Raw genomic sequence first — 22,353 nt, forward strand, 5'->3', positions numbered from 1 at the left:
TTTTTTTTTTTTTTAGTAATTTTGGGATATTATAAAAATAGCTCTTCTTTTAGCAATATAAAAAATTCCAATTTTGAAATGTGACTCAGGCCTGTGAAGGACTGAAGGGAGTTTTGAGTAAGCCTCAGGCCTCAAAATATTTCTATCTCATTGTAAAAGTAATGATTTTACACATTCCAAGAGGATAACTGCCAAATCATACTAGTGAATGCTCAGCACATACTTATCCTTCATGAAATTCTTATGGGATCAGAGATGAAAACCTCTCCAGAAATGAATTCTGTGGCATTTCCACCAACATATTCTATTAAAATAGGGTTGACCCATTTCCTATAATGTATAGGAACATTTTACCCTACAGTTAACCACATAACATAAACTTTATCAACATTAAGATGTGGTTAATACAAATTATAATCAATAATCTTAAATATGAAACAAATTATATGAGATAAACATAGTTCTGAAGAAATCCATAAATGTTTTCTTTGTTTTTCTGGACAAAGATCACTTTTAAAGTACATTTTACATTCTAAGAATTTATTCAAATCAGTATTTAATATTTAAAATGAAGATAGGAAATTACATACATTCCAGTAAGTTTCACCAAACCTGCTTACTCTGCCATCATTCTATCCATTGAAAAGCCTAGTGTGCCTTAGCTCATAGGATCTTAGTCTATACTGAAAGTAGCAACATTTTCACATGAATAAACTATACTGGGAATAGAAATAAAGAAAAGCATGAAAAATATTAAAATATCTAACTTGATAACTTCTGTTTAGTGTTTAGTTTTCCTTGCTTTAGGTTCTTTACTTTTAAATATAATTTCTATTTTGTAATTACTCTTTTTATTTTGACACTGATTATTTTATTCATTATGTAAAATTACCTAAATCCATTATAGAACAAAGTGAGAAAGTGACAAATAATTGATCAGGAAATATAATTCAGTGGACACTCAATGCAATAATGACTAACATATAGAATTCACTGTCTGAATACCAGATAAAACAACAACTACTCCTAAAATATAATTTGACAATGGGAGTGTTATGTTGTAGCAACCTATTAACTCACTCCCAGAAAGAGGCCCTTGAAACCACAAGCTCCAGGTCTAGATGAAGAAAACACCCAGAGAGACATCACAGAATATATCCACTGAGTACAATAGAGGAAGCTGTACTTGAAGTTTGTGCCTATACAAACTAATGAAGAAGATAAAGCCAAAATAAACTTGTGATAAAGTATAATGAATAGCATCCTATACTTTAACATGGCATATGATAAACCACCAAGTAATCTTTAAAACATGTATTATTTACATTTTTTAGTTCATCTCACTTAGCTGTACCATTATGCTAAGCATTCAGTGGTCCGTTTAAATATGGAAATTCTGGGGGTGGCGCCTGTGGCTCAGTGGGTAGGGCACCGGCCTCATATACCGAGGGTGGCGGGTTCAAACCCGGCCCCAGCCAAACTGCAAGAAAAAACAGCTGGATGTTGTGGTGGGCACCTGTAGTCCCAGCTACATGGGAGGCTGAGGCAAGAGAATCACCTAAGCCCAAAAGCAGGATGTTGCTGTGAGATGCGATGCCACAGCACTCTAACAAGGGCAGCAAAGTGAGACTCTGTCTCTAAAAATAAATAAATAAGTAAATATGGAATTCTGTCTTTCAGCTCTATAAAACATTTAAGTATTTATTTGATAATTCTATCCCTTTCATCTTCTCTGTCCTCTTGCTTTAGAACTGCTATTATTGAGATGTTCTACCTCTGAATGACCCTATACTTTTCTGCACTTTCCTCTACAGAATCCAAGGGAGTATAAAACTGACTATTATCATACTTGCAGCCAAATGAGGAAGAAGGGTAGAGGGTGATCTCAATATTCAATATGTAAGATTAATTCCTCTGGTAAACCTTCATTTCTACTATGGTAAACTTTCCCACAACTGGGTCCTCAAAGGGTCTAAAGACCCTTTGTTTTATCCTCTCCAGAAGGGAAAGTTAAAGTATTCTAACAAGGAAAGTAAGGCAAAGTTTACCTGGAAGGTGATCTGATGTCTAAAGACTAAACATTCAATCAATTTCTTATTCAGACTCATCACCTTCACTTCCAGAATTACTTGATAATAAAACTCCTAAGTCTTTTGAGGAATCTGCAATATAGATCTAGTTGCTTCAAACTAGTTTAAAAGTAGCACTATGAACTTATTAATAGTACAAGTATATCTGATGAGTTTCAATTTGTTGCTATTACTATTCCCATTAAACCTCAAGTTTTTGCATCTTTAGCCAGTGGTAGCCTTTCTGATTTGGTTCCGGAATCCTTCCAACATGACCTTAAAAGTCTCTGAAACCTTATTTGCTATTTGGCATGATAAGGTGTACGGGAAACCTGGAATCAGTGGTTTCTCTAGGAAGCCTGTTTTTCCCTCTATGGGAAGCGGTATTTGAGAACCACAGTCTGTCTTCAGGGATGCTTATTGTTACCTTTAGGGTCAGTTTCTAGTCCTTTTCATTGAACAGAGTTATAAACACAAGGGTGGGAAGTGTGTGTATGACAAAATACTTTGGAAGTTCGTTCCACTACTTCCAATTCAACTTCAAAACTACAAGGTTTTCAGTTATCCTCTTCTACATTGTATCAGCATCTCTTTTCTACAACAACCAGAATCCTGATACTTAAGAACACAATCAATGATAGAATCAGAATACTCCACAATCACTCATTTGTTTCATTTCATATACAACAATCTCAAATTAACAGTAATTATATAGTCACCACTAATTTGATTACTGAAAACAGTTCAAAAAATTTTTACATAAATTACCACCACCTACTTTAACAGTTGTACTATATGGTCATGTCAGAACATATAGCCATTAATACAATACTCTCTCCTTTTAACCTTAACTGACTATTTAATGAGCAAAACTACTTCCTATGCCAATGTCTCTCTAGCCATTTTATCTGAAGCTCATTTCCTTGTATTAACTAGATTAGTAGATTCCAAAGGAAAAATTCATGGAAAGAACATTCCCCAAGTTCCTATACCTTAACAACATTTGTATGTGCTCTTTACACCTGAAAGTTGGGTTCGTTCACATCTTTTTGTCTGGGGTATTTATAAATATTTAATATATTTTTTAATCATAAAGCCTTGTCATTGAAAAGGCTAATGATAAATTAGTTTTCTTTCTCTAATAAGTCACTTACTTTTCACTCCCCATAGGACTTTTTCCTTTTTATTTTTATGGTAAGCAATTGTCCTAGAATTTGTTTATGCCCTATCTCTTGCCTTTATGTTATAGTTGTCACTTACATGACATATTCATTCATTGAATATCCCACCAAAATAACTTTTGCTTTAAACAGTCATGTATTGTAAAGAATTAAGAGGAAAAAACATATAGTGTTTTATATATACCAAGATTTTACCATTTGTTTTTTATTTCCTTGCTTATTTTTTATTTTTATTTCTTTGCTTGTGTTGTTGAGACAGAGTCCCACTCTATGCCCTGAGCAGAGTGCAATGGCATCATAGCTCACTGAAACCTCAGACTCAAGCTGTGGGCATCCCACTGCTTCAGTTTCCAGAAGCCACTGGGATTATAGGCTCTTGGCGTGGTGCCCAGCTGGTTTTTTTTTTTTTTTTTTTTTAAGAGTCAGGGTCTCACTCTTCTTACTCAAAAATCCAGTTCTCCTTCTGCTATCACTTCCCTACAGTTGGAAGTCTATTCTTGAGCATTTCTTGCAAAGAAGGCCTGAAGCGATGAATTCTTTGGGACTTTATTTACCTAAAAATGTCTTTTTTTCTCCAACTTCTTTACTAAAAGAAATTGCCACCAGTTACATAATACTGGGTTGATAATTTTCTTCCTTTCTTCTTTTCAGTACTCAGTATTTAACTGCAATTTAGCCTTCATGGTTTTTTTTTCTTTTTCTTTTTTATTAAATCATAAAGAGGTAGATCATGTATACATTAATGCATTTATGGGGTATAATGTGCTGATTTCATATACAATTTGGAATGCTTACATCGTATTGGTTAATATAGCCTTCACCTCATTTACTTAATTATTATGTTAAGACATTTATACTCTATACTTAATAGATCTGCCTTTATGGTTTTGTTGAGAAATTTGAGATCATTCAAATTGTTTTTCCTTTTCTCCCTTTTATGTATAATGTTTTCCTCTGTGCTTTACAGACTTTTTCTTTATCTATTGTATCCATATTTTGATTGTAATGTGCTAGGTATAGTATTCTTGGTATTTATATTGTTTTGGATTTTCTGTCATTTTTAATTCTATAAAATTCATGTAGTTCTTCAAATAGGTAAGGTCCAGGGCTATTATTTTTTTCTGCCTTACTGTCTCTATTCTCTCTTTCTGATACTCCCAATTACATGCATATTACACTTTTTCTTCCCTAAAAAGAAAAAATCTTTTTTTTCCCAAACTTCTCTTTTTTTTTTTTTTTTTTAAGACAGACTCTCACTATGTAGCCCTTGGTAGAGTGTCGTGGCATCACAGCTCACAGCAACCTCAAACTCTTGAGTTTAAGTGATCTTCTTGCCCCAGCATACCAAGTAGCTGAACTACAGGCACCCCCTACAACTCCTGGCTAGACTATTTTTCTTTGCAGTTGTCATTGTTGTTTAGCTGGCCCAGGCTGGATTCAAACCCGCCACCCTTTGTGCATGTGGCCAGTGTTGCAACTACTGCTATAGGCACCGAGCTTTTTTTCAATCTTTTTATCTCTGTTCTTCCTTGGATAATTTCCACTGATCCATATTCAAATTCACTGATTTACTTCTATATAATCTCCTTTCTGCTCTTGAAGCCAGACTTTTTATTTGTAATACTGTAATTTTCTGATTAAAAATTTCATTTATTTCTCTTACAGTTTCTTTGTTACTGCTGAGATTTTCTATCATTTCATTCATCTCAAATGTGTTCTTTATTTGATGGAGCATATTTAAATTAAATGCCTTAATTTAATTTAAATGCTGTTAATTTAATTTAAAATCTTTGTCTAGTAATTCTTATACCTGGATCATCTTGGTGTTACCAATAGTTGACTATTTTTTCTCCTAAGACTAAAACATGATTTCTTGATAGATTAATTTTAGATTGTGACCATATACACTGTGACTGTTATAGCATGTACATTTTAGGTTCTGTCATAAAATTCTGGGAAATGTTTACATTTTAGTTTTACCTGGCAGTCAACCTGGCTGAGATCATATTAATATATTCTAACATATTCTACAACATGACTGAACCTTGAAAACATTATGCTAAGTGAAAGAAGCCGTTCACAAAACCACACATACAAAAAAATGTGGCCAGCCACAGTGGCTCAGGCGTATAATCCTAGCACTCTGGGAGGCCAAGGCGAGAGGATCAGTTGAGCTCAGGAGTTCAAGACCAGCCTGAACAAGAGTGAAACCCCATCTTCCATTTAAAAAGTAAAATAAATTGTTTTAAAAATAAAATTATTTTCAAGCCAGGGAAAAAACCCTGCATGTTATATAATTTCATTTATAGGAAATGTCCTGCATAGAAAAATCTATAGAAATAGAAGGTAAACTAATAACTGCTTAATGCTGAAAGAGAATAGGGAATTAGGGAGGTAGGAAATTACAGGTATGGGGTTTCTTTGTGAGATGGTGAAAATGTTCTAAAATGGACTGTGGTAATGGTTGTGCATATATGTGAACATATTAAAATTCACTGTGCACTTCAAATGAGTAAATTATATGGGACAAGATTTAGATCTCAAAAAACTATTTAAACAGACTATCTACAATTTAACCTCACAACAAATTTTAATGAAGATCCACTGAAAAGCACTCTTAAGAGTGAATAAACTTTGGAGAAAAGTCTTTATTAAGCAGTGAAAGACCTACTATTAATGTTAACTATCAAGGATAATACCTAGGACTATTACGAGTAGAGCTAATAAAAAACAATTTTTAGATGTTTTTTAAAATTGCCTTCAAAGGGTTTTAAATGAAGCGGGAATTCCCTTAAAAAAATTTAATAAATATTCTACCATTATTTAACTATATGGGGATCTACTTCCACTAAGATCTTTTTGAAAAAAATAAAAAGCAAGAATTTCCTTTTATGAAACAGGTAATCTAGCATAAGAAAAGAAATTGTTATCTCTGCATATTACACACACATATCTAACTTTCTCTAATCCACAACCTTAAAGCATTATACACTTTACAATATCATGATTCTCCATGACAGATTAACCTGCCAACTAGCAATGATCCTTCTCAATCACAGTGTTTTCTAATAAGGCCCTACTAGCATGAAGTCCAAATGTACAACACTGGCTTGGCACCCATAGCACAGTGGTTATGACGCTACATATACCAAAGGTGGCGGGTTTGAACCTGGCCCAGGCCAACTAACCAACAATGACAACTGCATCAAAAAACAGCGGGGCGTTCTGGTGGGTGCATATAGTCCCAGCTGATGCCAGAGAATCACTTAAGCCCAAGAGTTGGAGGTTGGTGTGAGCTGTGACGCCACTGCACTCTACCAAGAGTGACATGGTGAGACTCTTCCTCAAAAAAAAAAAAAGAAAAGAAAAGAAAAGAAACCACAAAAAAGTACACCGGCTACACTGTGATACGGTAGGAAACTACATTAGAAACAGAAATCAAGGTAAGAGCTTAGTCACCAAAGGGCATGCAATATCAGCTGGTAACATTTTGGTACCAGAATCAACATTCTGATTATCTATATAGATCATCTATGTGCTGTTCAAAAACACTACAAGATCCTCATCTTTCCATTTTTGTCATCTAAAACTGAACTACATAATAAGCACACACAACATTCTAATCAGATCAAACTTATTTTTTCTTTGTTGGTCTATGTAACAGGATTCTGTGCCTTTTGATAATCAGCATTTTTGAAGTTGTAGTGCACAGGCTGAACACCAAGTCTATTGCTGAGTTTAGTTAAACATGTTTAGAAATAACTTGGGTTTTTTTCAAACCTACAATTAGGATTTCCTTTATTATAACCCAACATTTGGCATATACTTTAATCAATCTGAGTCAGACATCCCACATAATGCTGTTAAGTCATTAGAAATAACCTCTAATCCCAAATTTTGTATTTGAACAAATAACTGATTGAAGAAAAAGGACACATCCTTAAAATGCAAACTACCTATTCAGCAAATCAAAAACAGAAATGCTGAAACTCAAATTTTAAGTTGAAAATTAAAATGCATCAATGGCAAAGTCTAAAATCTAACTTGACAGATAACTGAAAAGAAGATATCTTGTGATTGCCAAAATAGTATTTTAATAAACACAGGGGAAAAAAACCCAACCATTTCATTAAAAGCATAGCAATAGATGGACATACTTTCAAACATTAGTATTTCCTTACATTGAATTTTTCTATGTATTCCAGCAACATCTTTAACATTAAAATAATGATAAAATATCACATCTGAACCTTTATGATTGTCATCTGTGTATCTTGTTTACTTGTGGCCCTCCTTCCTCAACTAAGCTATTTCAATCTTCTGAAATATCTTCTCCCTATTCCAAACATGACTTTTTCCAAGATGTCTTCCTGATTTCACTTTTAAATCTACTACTGTCTTTTGTTTTACATCTCTACAATGTTTAAGTATATCATTTTTACAGTTTTTTAGACCTGTTTTAGTAGGCACTGCACTTTTCACTATTATTATAGTTAACTCTCAAGTAATCCTTCAAAATAGAGATAATATTTCCTCTACTTGTATGGTACCTCACACACAAGAAAGTAGCTAAAATACCAGAAAAACAGGTACAGGCTAAACAATACCTTCATAATAAATAAATGATTATTTACAAAATTAAAAATAAGAAAAACACTTGTCCAACTTGGGAACAACTATGAAGCAGAAGTACTTTAACTTTAATCCTATAGGCAAAGACGTCTAAGCAAATTTGGAAATCTTGAGAAATTCACCAAATTAACATGTACTATAGGTGAAATATGATGGATAGAATTTCTTGGGCTTGATTGCCAGACTTCAGAAGAACAAGTTTTTTAATTTTAAAATGATGATAGCCTACAGGAAATCACAGAAAGTAGTATAATGAACCCCATGTTCCCTTCCACCAGCTTCCTCTATTGGCAACACTGTAACTGTAGCATAAAATCAAACCAAAATACTGACACTGCACACTACTATTAGGCTGTAAATCTTACCCTTGTAAAATCTGCATGGTGGGTGTGTAGTCTTGTTATTTCAAGAATGTTACTGAAATGTAACATTTTGAGATTGAACTATTCACTAAGCATAATGCCCTTGAGGTCCATCCAGGTTGTCCTATGTGTCAGGAATTCATTCCTTCCTAATGATCAGAAGTATTCTACTGTACAGATGTACCAGGTTTGCTCACTCATTCACCCACTGAAGAACATCCCAGCTATTTCCAGTATTTTGCTATTACAAACAAACCCGCTGTGACCATTCACATACATATAGGTTTTTCTATGAATGTAAGTTTTAATATCTAGGATAAATTCCCAAGAATATAATTGTTGGATCAAATGCTTTAAAAAAAAAAAAGACTGTCAAATTCTTCCTGAATAGTTGTGCCACTTTACATTTCTAACAGCAATGTATAAGAAAGCTATGCTCTTCACAGCCTCACCAGCATTTAGTATCATCACTATTCTTCATCCAATAGGTAGGTAGTAGTAATCCATGTGGTTTTAACTGGCATTTTCCCAAACTGATCTGAACATCTTCTCATATGTTTGTCATCCGTATCTCCTCTTGCCTTTTCCTCATTTACAAATCAGATTATTTGGGTCTTTTAATTATGCTATATTCTAAATATAAGGCCTTTGTCAGTCAGTATTTTGACAAATACTCCCACGCTGTAGCATGTTATTTCATCCTCTTACCAGAGTCTTTCACAGAACACATATTTTTAATTTTGATGAAATTGAATTTATTCTTCTTCCTTTATTGATCATGCTTGTATTGTCATTATCTAAGAACTCCTTACCAAGCCCTGGATCCAAAAGATATTTTCCAGTGTTTTCTTCTATAATAGTAGTTTTACATTGTGCATTTTAATTCAAGATCCATTTTGAATTAATTTTTGTATTTGTGTAAGATTTGGAAAAAATCATTTCTTTTTGCCTATTTTTCTTAAACTATTTGTCGAAGATTAACTTTCCTCCATTTAATTAGTCTTGTATCTTTTTCAAAAGCAGCTGGAAGTATTTGTTAGTTTATGTCTGGATTCTCTATTCTCCTCCAGTGATCTGTGTGTTTATAATATCAAGATCACACCACTGTCTTGTTTAAAGTGGCAATATAATAAGTAGACTGATTCCTTCCACTTTATTCCCTTTTTTCAAAATCCTTTTAACTACTTTAGCTTCCATATGTATTTTGAAATAAGCTGCTTTTATCTACAAAAAGAAAACATTGCTGGGAAAAAAAATCTTGCTGGGATTTTTCATAGGGATTATATTAAACCTATGGATCAATTTGAAGAGAAGTGACAACTTTAAAGTTAAGCATTTCAAATTTAGCCACTCATTATTTCTAATTCCTTCAAACAGTATTTATCAGTATTAGCTGCTGTATTAATATCCTATTTCTTCTCTACTCAATCCCACTGCACCCTTTCCATGCCTCCTTCAAAAGGGAGGAGGCTACTAAGGTAATTATTCCATCAAAAATAATAGGAAAGTTCCCCTAAGTGTTTACCTTTATAATACATAACATCCTTAGGTTTCCACAATAAAGTAACAAGGAAATGGTCTGCATTTCTGCCGATAGTCAATTAATTTTAAATAGCACGTTTGGAAATCTTTTCATCTTTACAAAAGAACTGTTTTTATACAAAAAATTCTAAGCTACCATAATCACAGTAATAAGACACATTGTTTTGAAACCTGAACTTTAAAAGATTACTAGGAAACTTCTAGTTTTCTGTCTAGTACATAAGCAGCTCAGAAGTCACCATTATGTCCTAACCAGTACAAATCTGGGGGAAAAAAAATGAAAAAATCAACAGCAGCTCTTCTTAGATATGTAAGGGAAGTGAGGTCACAAGGCAACTGCTGTCCCCAAAATCAACGACAGAGAAGCAGATACAAAGAATCACACCTTAGAAGTGCAGAGAACTCACAGGGAACTAGTGTCTGGTTAGGAAAACCTAAACGCTGAAGAACTGCTGGTGGTTCAGTGTGGACAAGGCAGAAACAACAAAAACTCCAAGAAGCCCTGTCATAGGGAGGTCCCATATATATGTGAGTTTTGCAGCTAACTTACAGGTCCTCACAAACTGACATTTGATAAAATCCAAACTCTTCGCTCACAATATTCTTCCTTTAATAACGTCCTAGAACAGTGGTTCTCAACCTGTGGGTCCCACCCCTTTGTAACAATGAAAATACATCTCAGCAGTAGGAAGGTTGAGAACCACTATCCTAGAACTTCATTACTAATTAAATGAATATGCGTTAAGACATTCACATCTCTAAAAAAGCAACACTGAAAAAGAAACTTTCTCCTCTTCCCATGCTTATGTTCTTCTTAGTAATCACTTTCATTATCTAGAATTTAAAAGAAATAGTCACTGCTGTCTTAGAGCAGTGGTTCTCAAAATGTGGTCAAACCAGCAGCAACATCACCACCAACACTGACACTTAGAAAACTTGTTAAAGATGCCAATTTCCCAACTCCATCAACCTACTGAATCGGAAATTCTGAAGCTGACCCAACAAAGTAGGTTTCAACATGCCCTCCACATTACGCTGACGCATGCCAAAATTTGAAATTCGCTGTTGTAGAAAAAGGTTCAGTTTCTTTCTCACACAGCAGTAGCTGTTATCTCAGCATCTTTCTCTTCTTCACATTTGGTACAACCCAAAGATTCTTCTCATTTGAATAAGTCACCAATAACTTTGTGATGACTTCCACTTTACTTTTAAAATGTGAGCTTACCTTTTAAACTATCCAATATATTTTTAAATTTTTTATTAAACATAAATTATAAATAGTTTACAATGAAGAAATTATTCCATGAATATCAAATTTTTACTTTCCTATAAAAATATCTTTTTACATTTATGCAATCCTTGAAAGTATTTTCTTGAGAAACATAAAATACATAATAAACATAAAATACATATTTACTGAGCAAATGGACCTGGATGATTAATTCAGCTAATGCCAATATACAAGACTCAACTTAAGGAAACTGGCCAATACAAACTCCTTTTGAGATGGAAATCATATGTAATGTTAAATAAGAGTGATTTTTTTAAGTATTCTATAAAAATGCTGACAGCAAGTGGGAACTTTTACATATTACACATGTACATATAGGTATTAAGGACATCACTTCTGTAATACCGACAATGAAAATAACAAAGCAAAACATCTCAAAAGTAATCTGGTTAATGAAAAATGTATTTAAGATTAATAGATTTAGAAGCAGACTTCTGTTTGTGGATATCACATACTAACTCAGGCAGGTGCAATGAATTACTGTCTTACTCACCTGTGTACATAATGTAGTTGATGAACTGAGTCAATTGCTATAACCATCTCAGCCAAGTAAAATCGAGCCATATCTTCAGGCAATCTATCTTCAAATTTGCTGAGTAGAGTAAGCAAATCCCCACCAACATAATAATCCATAACTAGATACTGTGAATGAAAAAATAAAACGTATTCATTAAACAATAAGAGTGAAAAATCAATACGTGTATAATATATCCCTAAGATCAAACAGGACTGTGTCAAATACTTCTGTGGCTAATTACTTATGTAGTTAATTAACAAGAACTGGGTATGATGAGCATCACTGGTCGTTATAAGACATCTAAAGAACCATGGTCAAAAAATGAAGAGCTTTGAATAGCAGGCCAAGGAGTTGTACACTCTTATTTTCCTATTCACTTGTTTATCTCTTCATGCTTCTAATATTTTGACTTTCCTCCAAGTTCTTTCCCAACTTTTGTTAAGTGATATATGATATCAATATAAAATCAGATGTAGGCTAGGTTCTTAATGTGGCTCTAGTTATACAAAATTCTAAAAAACAACAGAATACTACAATACTATTCGGAAAAGTTATTTTAAAAAATGTTGAGCCCCTTCTATAGAATTTAACTAATAGGAATTAAATCTTTTTGGACTTGTTTTGACTTGTTCATTAAAAAGCATAAAAAATTCCAATGGAAAGGTATCAACTTATACAAAAAAGAAAAAAATCACATAGCAAGTATGCAACTTATACTCTGTGAAATGCAGTGATTTTCTAAATCAAATCTACCTTTAAACAATGTTTAAATGAAAATAATGCTAATTCTTCTGACAAAAAATTAATAAGGAAACAGAAACATAAAAATAATTCTTACTAAATTATTGTCATCCTGGAAAGCATAATGCAAAGTTGTAATCCACTTATTGTCTCCATTCACTAATACATCCCTTTCTTCACGAAAACACGCTGTCTGAAAAGGAAAAAAAAATTTAGAGAACATCTTATGTAAAACTAGTAAATACATAAACAGTTGCTCAATATGTTTACTATATTAATTCTGTTCTAGAAAAGGAATATATCCAATTATTATAAGACTTTTCAACAAGTTTCAAAGCATCCTCACAAACTGGACTACTATAACAGTACATTAAAAAAATTTGTATTTTAAAATAACATTCTAGTTCAAACAATGAGAAAAATGCACAGAATAATTTAGGCAACAATCATGAAACAATTTAACATCCAGACAATATAATGTCAACATTTTGACATATTAACTTTGGATCTTTTTATCTTTAGGGCAATAAGATACAAGTTGTAGCCTTCCTATTCCTATCCCTTTCATCCCAAACATCCTTACCTATCCCAAAGGGAATCAATAATCTAAAGTAGTATATAGTCTACCAATCATATGCTTTGATCACTCATGTGTATGTCCAAAAACAATAGAACCATTTTGTTTTGAAAATTTACATGAGTGATAGAATTTTATGTATCCTTTTGCAACTTGATTACTCTTCACTAAGCAATGACCGTTTTCCTTTTTCTGTTTTTGCTATGAATTCCATTGTTTGAATGCACCAAAATTTACTTATGCAACCCCCTAATTATGAAGTATAGAATATTTCCAATTTTCTGTTATTACAATGTTGTAACAAATATATCTATAAAATGTACAAGAGTTTCTCTACTATATCCACTCAGAAGTAGAAATCCTAGATATAAGGATATTTCAACTTTACCAAAGATATCTAATTTTCTTTCCTAAGTATGATACCAATTACCACCTCTAGCCCAGTGTATGAAAACTACTTCCCCCACATCTGCAACTTCATGTGACATTATTAGACTTATAAGTGGTTGTCTATATGATTGGTATAAAACAATATCTATTCTTTGTTTTATACATTCTTAATCACAGGTGCAGAGGAATAGCTTTATATACACTTGCTGAATACCTGAACTTTGTATTACTCATTTTTCTTGGTTTATTTTCTCCAATTGATTGCTTTTTTTTAAGTTTGTTTTTTAAAAGTTTTAATTTATTCTCAAAATACATTTCCTGGAGAATCTTAGAAATGTATGATAAAAATAATTTTATAGGATACATTATAATTCTATATTATCTTTAATTTTTTAAAGATAAAAAAAAGAAAAAGAATGCCACTATGCCAGAAACTTCAAAGAGAACTGAAGTAGAAAGAGTCTGAGTTATGACCCGGGTTTCATCATCGAGATGCTGTGTTCAGAGGTTACCACCATTAACTCTTTGTTTAGCATCCTCTCAAAAATTTTTTTTTGTATATATATATATAAGCATACACACACATATTATATATTCATGTGGTATCCCACTTCTATCTTTTCTGTTCTTTACACAATGAGATCACAGTGCTCTGCAAGTTACATTTTTTCAAGTAATAATATGTATATATTTGAGCATATTTCCATATCAATACATAGAAATCTACCTAATTTTTTAATGGCTATTTCATATTCCACAAACAATAAAAATATCATCATACAGTATGCTATATATAGTGTTTAACACAGCTACATAAGCCCACATTACAAGGGTTTCCATTTTATTTTCAGCCAATATTAAATTAACATCACAAATAACTTTTATGATGTATAATTATGTATTAAACTTGTTTTCTATGCCTTCAAAAAGTCACCATAGATAAAAATGTTATTAAATGATATTTAAGGATATACCGGCTCTATGTAATCTTACAGTTCCCTAAAAATATTACTAAGATATTTTAATACTCTAATACAGAAGACTCTTACCTCAGCTCTTTTCAGCATTTCCCACTTATTCAATATTTTCATGGCAAACACCTTATCTGCATTTTTTAGTTTTACTACAGCAACCTAGAAAAGATAAAAGTAGTATCACTTTTGAAACATAACAAATAATACCTTTTTCAGTCATCCAGTTTCCTTTTTCCTCTCTGTAAAAAAATACCAATTATCAATTATTTCAATGCACTTTAAATTCTAAGATCCTAAATTAAATAATGTTGTCAGGTGAAAAAGTTGTATTAGTGAACATGTGCCAAACCAGTAAATGTATTTCTAAACACTGTATCAGTTGGAAATTATACAACGTATCCTCCTTTCCAAGTTTTCTCTTCTGGAATTTAAACTCAGTATCTACCATAATTAAGAAATTGACCAAAACGTTTAATATGAGTGAACCACAGCTTACTAAATAATGCACCCCAAATTCCAACACAACGATACAGGGAATGCCAAGTGCCAAAACAAATATGTTCTGTGGCAGACGATATGAAATAAACTGAAAATAACCATATTTTTCATACCACATACTCTTTCTTATACACTATACCACAAGCCCTATTCACACACACCCCTACGTATACATGTACACATACCTAGAAAGCCATTAAGACTAACAGATTTGGCTTGGCGCCAGTAGCACAGTGGTTAGGGCACCAGCCACATACACTAAGGGTGGCAGGTTCAAACCCAACCCAGGCCAACTAAATGACAATGACAACTGCAACAAAAAACAGCCGGACATTGTGGTGGGCATCTGCAGTCCCACCTACTTGGGAGGCTGAGGCAAGAGAATCGCTTAAGTTGGAGGTTGCTGTGAGCTGTAACGCCAGGGTGACATAGTAAGACTGTCTCCCAAAAAAAAAAAACTAACAGTTTTACAAAAATTGAAGACTTTACACATCCCTTCCAACAGAAAAGGAACATACATTTCTGTATTTTATATTTCACTTATGAATCAAAACTGTCAAATACAAATAAGTACTATGTAAGGCCCCATTCTCACCCTTTACAAACTAATTACATTTCTACTTCTATCTCTCTGCTTCCATTTGACTACATAATCTAGTAAGGGCTCTTCCAGCTCATTGGGATTTGCTATAGGCCTGAGGCTAGTCTACAAAAGAGAAAGAAAGAGCTTCAGTGAGGATGTTTCTACTTCCTGAGGGGCAAAGAAGCCAAATAGTACCGTCATACACAGAATGAGAAGACAAGTATACATAGCAGATCTTCAAACAGTTCAAAGGGATATTTCTAAGAATAGAGAATAGGTTTAAACTCAAGTGCCAAAATAAAAAAATAATAATCTCAATAGCAAATGTGAATCAAAGTCATTGAATAAATTTATATTTGGGAATAGGTGGCACTGGCTCAGGCTTATAATCCCAGCACTCTGGGAGCCAAAGGAGCAAGGACTACTTAAAGATACAAGTTCAAGATCAGCCCGGACAACATATAGAGAGCCTCTGTATCTACAAAAAATAACTTTAAAAATTAGCCATACGCAGTAGTGGATGCTACTCAGGAGGCTGAGGCAGGAGGATCACTTGAGCCCAAGAGTTGGAAGTGTGCAGTGAGCTATGATCATGCCAGTCTGGGAGACTGCACTCCAGTCTGGGAGACAGAGTGAGATCCTATCTCAAATAAAAGAAAAAATTTTGTATCATACTGCAATAAAAGTAATATGACCATATAATTAAAATAAATATATTATCCGGAACATTTCTTTGTAATTATCTTAAATATAATTATGACTATGATTACAATTCGTCATCAATTAAAATGGTGAGAAGAGGAAATTATCTCAATTTCAAATGCAACCACTTTAGTCTTTAATTATATCTGGTCACATATGGGGAAATGATGGGTCAAACTGTTCTTCCAATAGGCTCATACTTATTTAAAGTAAGGCAGCTAAAACAAAGAACAAGGAAAAACTCAAAACACTGGATTTTACTAAGATCTCCGAAAGGAAGAAAACACAACCCGAGCTATTCTGTAGACTCTGAAATCAAATTTGTGCACAACTGGGAATGCACTAAGCTAGACAAGCCTACATTAGAACAAGGGAAGACACACAAATCTATCACTGACAGTCTGTGTTACTCTGACTTAGAGAAACACGACTGAAGACTCCAAAGCTTACATACCCCCTCACCTGGGCCATAATGTGATAGAAGTACTCCTAGTACTTATGACTCACCAATTTTCTCTATATATGAATATATAAAAGTATCTGATGATAACTATGAGTAATAGTAGTGGTAGTACCAATAACACATTCAGTGTGTTGTAAATGCCAGGAACCATGTTAAAAATTTTATCCAGGTCCTATGCAGTTTTATGTAAGTCTCTTATCTCCAATTCTAAAAGACAAAAAGTTTCCATAACTCATGTGGCAACATGTACTGACATCAGGCTTTTAATAATCTTCTTTTTATATCTCAGTATAAAAACAAAATAAAAACAAATATGTTTCACTGCAGAAACACAAATGTATTTCCGTATAGGTTGAGGCTCCAAATCTGCATGGGGTGTGACATAATAAAATAGAGTGTATGCATTAAGCTACCTTGCCAAGACCCAAAGAAATTCTAGAACCAAGACAACCTCTGGATTATACAACTGTGCAGCAGGAACATGATGCCGCCTAGTACTTCATGAATACTCAAACACTGAGCTAGCGTTCATTGTGGCTGTGTAGGGAAGTGGGGACTCTGAAGACAGACTCAAACAGTTTGACTCCTGGTTTGTCATTAGCTGTGTAGCTCTCAGCAAAAAACCTTTCAATCCTTCTGTTTTCTTGTCAATATAATGGAGTTGATAATAGCACTTACCTTATGCGATAGTGATAAAGATCAAAAATAATTAATCTTTAAGTATAAAGTGCTTACAACAAAGGTCTGGTGCTCACTAAGTGTTCAATCAGAGTTACCTATTATTCTGTGCCAGGCATTACACTAAGTATATTTCAGCCCAATCTCTTACTTGCCATTTGTTCTACCACTAGTATGTGGCACACAATCTAACTCTATATTTTTTCAATTTCTTTTAACTACAAAAAAAGAAACTGCATCCCTTCAATTTCTAACTTCCTATTATTTCATATCAATGATATGTACATTTATACAGCAATAGATAGAAATATCCTCAAATAAATACAAATATGATAATAAACACTAAGCCACAATGTTCACCATATACAGTTTTCAATAGAAAACGCTAGAACTAACATAAATAATCTCAGTCAATGGTTCTCAACCTTCCTAATGCTGTAATGTATTTTCATTGTTAAAAACGGGTGGTGACCCACAGGTTTAGAACTGCAAAGTATGACATATCTCAGAACAAATTTATTCATATGCTTGAAAAAAATTGTTGAATTTAATTAAGAGAAAGTTCACAGTAAAATGTTAAATGAAACAAAGTTTATTAAAGTTTGTATACTGTGATAATTTTTCTATATATACACATAACATATACACCATAAATATCTATGCCACGTGTAAACTAAAAAAGCTAAGTATTAAAATATCAGGTATTTCTAGGTCATATGACTTCTACATGCTTTTCTACAATTTCTATATGAAATATTTAAAAATGTAAAGCATGGAACTTGGCACCCATAGCTCGGTGGTTAAGGCGCTGGCCACATACACTGGGGGTGGTGGGTTCAATCCAGCCCCGGCCAAACTGCAACAAAAAATAGCCAGGTATTATGGCAGGCACCTGTAGTCCCAACTACTTGGGAGGGTGAGGCAAGAGAATCGCTTAAGCCTAAGAGTTTGAGGTTGCGGTGAGCTGTGACACCATAGCACTCTACCCAGGGCGATACAGTGAGACTCTGACTCAAAAAAAAAAAAAATTTTTTTTTTAAAGCACAGAATGGAAAAGTATGTGATACCACACCTCATTCTGGTCACCCACAAATTTTTTATGTATTATAGCATGACTGACAAGGGCCAAAATGAGAACTATTCTACACATCTGTGTGGTAACCAGAATGACACAAGCTACAGAGTGGAACACATTCTTAAAGCTGTCTTTTAAGTTTCATGAGCTGCCTAAAAACTTTTCTAGTATAACATGTGATGTGATAAAATAAAAGTTCAGGCAACATTCCTGAATTATCAAAATGATAATAAGAATATAATGCATAAGTAATGAAATAAAATGAAATCAATCTTGCTTGGCTCCTTCAACACTACAAATTATTTCCATGCTCATTTCAGTAGAAGAAAATCAAGAAAAAGAGGATTCTTTTAGAATTGTAACTTCAGTTTCTATGTTCTCAAGAACCACAGCTAATTAAAATATAAGAGTATAGTATATTAAAATGTCCTTTCTTCTTTAATTTGATCAAAATGAAAAGTACACTGAGTATAAACTGGAAGATTATAAATTTAACACAGAACAAAGATACATTTTTAAAAACACTAGAGATGTCGTGAAAGACTTCATAGTAATAACACTATGATCTTAGAGAAACTGCATACACTATAGAAATAAATATATAAAAATCAGTTCTTAAACACAATTTAAGTATTATCACTTGTAGCTATAATCTCTAACTTAAAAATGATCACATTAAATGGGATTTCAATACATGGAAAAATTACCATGGGGTTTCATAAATCTTGTCTACCTATGGCATATCCAGAATTCACACCATACCTTCTTTTATCAACCCGTTCCAAGCTACCATTACATTTTTCTTCGATTATCCTATGTGACACCATTCTACTTCAGCCCTCACCCTCCCCACAATCTATTTACAACACTGCACCCACCACAATTCTGTTGAAACATGGCTGAGATCATGACATTCCTCTGCTCTACAACTTCCAATCATTTCCCATCTCTCTGCAAGTCAAAAGCAAAGACCTTACTTTATCCTATATGGCCAGTGTGTTCTGGCCCTCCAATCTCCCTAACTCATACAATCTTCCCCCTAGTTCACTCTGCTCAGCCATAATGGTCACCTCAATCCCAACTCAGGGCCTCTGCACTTGTTTCCTAGGCCTAGAATACCCTACCCTGCATAGAGTCACAGCCTGCTCTCTCATTCCTTACTGAAGTATCACTCTATGCCTTGACACTTTCTATCCCATTTCTTTGTTTCCTTTTCCCATTCTTGTCATTATTTAATAAACTATGTTCTACTTATGCATTTTTTTTTACTGTTTACTTCATTCACTAGAACATCAACTCTATGAAATCAGATTTATTTACTAGTATATGCCTACTGCTTGGGAATCAATAGGTATTCAATAAATACTTACTAAACAAGTGATGAATGATTTGTAATCTATGTGGATGTATGTATTTGGAAAGTTGTGAAGTGTCAATATTTTCAGCTGTAAACACTACTTAAGTGATACTCAAACTCAAAAACAAGGCACTATGATCAAAGAGATACAATTATATATTTTACGATTAAATGTGTACCAGATTATTCCAGCTCATTCTGTTCACTGAACACGCTTTCAATGTCTTGACTCAACAACTTGGCCTTTATTATTACCCTTTGTTGCTATTCACTACTTATATATTCATATCTTTGTCTCCTTTTTATCACTTCTATATATCATCATTTATGATTAATAGTGATAAAATAACAAAAAATAACTTTTACAGAAAGCTTATTCTGTGCCTGGCACTGGACTAGGCACATTCCATATACTACCTCATTTAATCCTTATAAATATCTAAAATAAGTTCTACAATCCTCCCTTAAAAAATTAGTACACTAAGATTTGAAGACTCATAGCCACATAATAAGCATTAGGACCAGGATAGGTACCCTGCTTGTCTGATTACAAAGCTAGTGTACAACACTATCAAAAACAGTCAATAGCCCTGAGAGTTATTTACATTCATCATACCTATAATTTTGATATATATTGACATGTTAATTGTAACAATTATGATAGAATTCTACATAATTGGTAGAAACCATTGTACTTGTGTTTTTAAAAATCATTCTGTGAGTGATAATCTGTGTTCAAAATATTTATTAAAAGTGAGAAAAACACGAAGTATCTCTAGCAAAGTAAATATACTACAAAAAATTTACTAAAGAGCTAGAGATAACTTCTCTATGAAGATACTATTTATACAGCAGCAATAGTCAAAATATTTTAAAATTAGTACACCACTGGCATCACCAATCAGAACAGACACTGGCTATGCTCACACTGGTGTGCCCCTACAGACTGAAGACTAAAACCATCAAAGGTGAATCATGCAGTTTTCAAACTTCTTTTATTCTCCCATGAATTCCAGGAGAGCCAGAGTAAAAAATTTTAAAGAATGAACGGCTAAAGGCAATTCTCCTTTCAGACCCTAGAACTAGATTATGCAGACACATAAGGGCCTAGTTATAGTAATTAGAGGAAGCAAGCTAATTAAAAGCTTTTGACACCTGAAGCAGGGGTAGCAGGCCAAAGCAGCAAGCTTTCACAACAAGCTCTGAAGCCCAGAAGCCTTGAAGCTGCCGGAGCAAGGCTGGAGCAGGCAGAAGCGGTGAGCCACCAGGAAACTGTGGACAGGCAACACCCAGGGCGTAAGTTAAAGGTTTTCCTGAAAGCAAAAAGGAAAACCCAGCGTTAAGTTAAGCAGTAACTGACAACAACTGAGTTGTAGAGAGAAGGTTCTTAATTCATAGAGCTGCTGAATTTTAATTATATCTTGCTCATTGTTTCCCATAATTTATGCATTTCTTGTGCGAGTTACATAAATTATGTTCTTATTTTCAAAGTTTTGTTTTCTTTTTAAGAAAAAGCGTAACTGATAGAAATGCTCCTATCAGATATCCATGCCAGAGGTGAGCCTATTCACCGGGCCTGTGTTCCTATTTACAAATTCCTGGTAGAAGACAAAATCCCTTAGAGGAAGCAATTATCTCTTTAGGGCCTTGTCATTTCTAAAGTTATTAGTTAATAAAAACCACAGGGCATATAAACCCAGCAGAGATACTATAATCAGGAATGAGTAATATGTAAAGCTCATAATCCAGCCAATCCTACTTTTCTATATAAAATTAACTGTCTTAAAATAACAGAGTAAATTATCTGCAATCTGTTCCTTCTATTTTATATACTTTAGCCAATATACATACATAGAGCAAGAACATACCAAAAAAAAACAAAAAATACAAAAAAAAACAAAGAAGACACCTTCTCACACTAAATCTCAAATATTATCAGTCATGCATTAAGTACTTTTGACGTGATTCTAGAGGTCTAAATCACACTGACCTGTGACCAGGCAGAAATTATTCCTAGTCGAATGACTGCTGGAGCTGCCACCAGCTCCCAACCCTCACTCTTCAATTCTTTCAAGCATTGGGACTGGAGAGCAAATTTGGCTGTCCTTAAGTAATTGCCTCATTTATCTTTATGAGTAACTGCAAGAAAACTTCCACTTCCCTGTCGTTTTTGTTAACCTCTTTTATGAAAAAACAAAATTTTTAAATTATTTTTATTATTGCTTGCTTTTTGTCCATATCGCAATCTTCAGGGTGCCCTCAAATCTCCCTATAGTCTTACCATTAAGTCTGTCATTCTCAACGTGCCTTTACCAATCTTCCAAATGCCCTGAGCCACCCTGCCACATCATCTCTCCCACATCTGTCCTGTCCGCCCTTCACCTTGCAATTAATGACCTGGTGGCCTACTTCAGAGATAACAGAGCCTTCACATTCCCTCATGTCATCTTTAAATGTTTCTGCTTTTCCACTTATTCTGACCTCTTTCTCTTCTGAACCCAAGGAATATATGTCCCTACCACTTTTTAAGTCTCATGGTATCTTCTGATCCCAGACTCTCTCCTTCCTTACATTCTTGCCCTTACTCTATTAAAACATTTCTTTCTTGCCTTCAATGCCTTTTCTCTTGGTCTCTTTTTATCAACTGAAAAACTTTCTGAAGACCACCCCCATCCAAAAACAAAAAATTTAAATAAGAACTTTACAACATCCTCAAGGAAT

At 33.7% G+C, this 22,353-nt stretch overlaps 1 protein-coding gene across 1 annotated transcript in view; it reads right to left on the bottom strand.

Moving 5' to 3' along the window:
• Positions 1-22,353, bottom strand: part of CDC42BPA (CDC42 binding protein kinase alpha) — a 227,016-nt gene that overhangs the window by 145,455 nt on the left and 59,208 nt on the right. The window contains exons 2-4 of the mRNA XM_023518564.1: positions 14,352-14,435; positions 12,433-12,528; positions 11,571-11,719 (exon numbers count right to left, since the gene is read on the bottom strand). Coding sequence (XP_023374332.1) covers positions 11,571-11,719; positions 12,433-12,528; positions 14,352-14,435 — 329 coding nt within the window. The remainder of the gene's footprint in view (positions 1-11,570; positions 11,720-12,432; positions 12,529-14,351; positions 14,436-22,353) is intronic.

The sequence above is a fragment of the Otolemur garnettii genome, unplaced genomic scaffold (assembly GCF_000181295.1).
Source record: "Otolemur garnettii isolate 467f Iridium unplaced genomic scaffold, OtoGar3 scaffold00141, whole genome shotgun sequence".
NCBI lineage: Eukaryota > Metazoa > Chordata > Mammalia > Primates > Galagidae > Otolemur > Otolemur garnettii.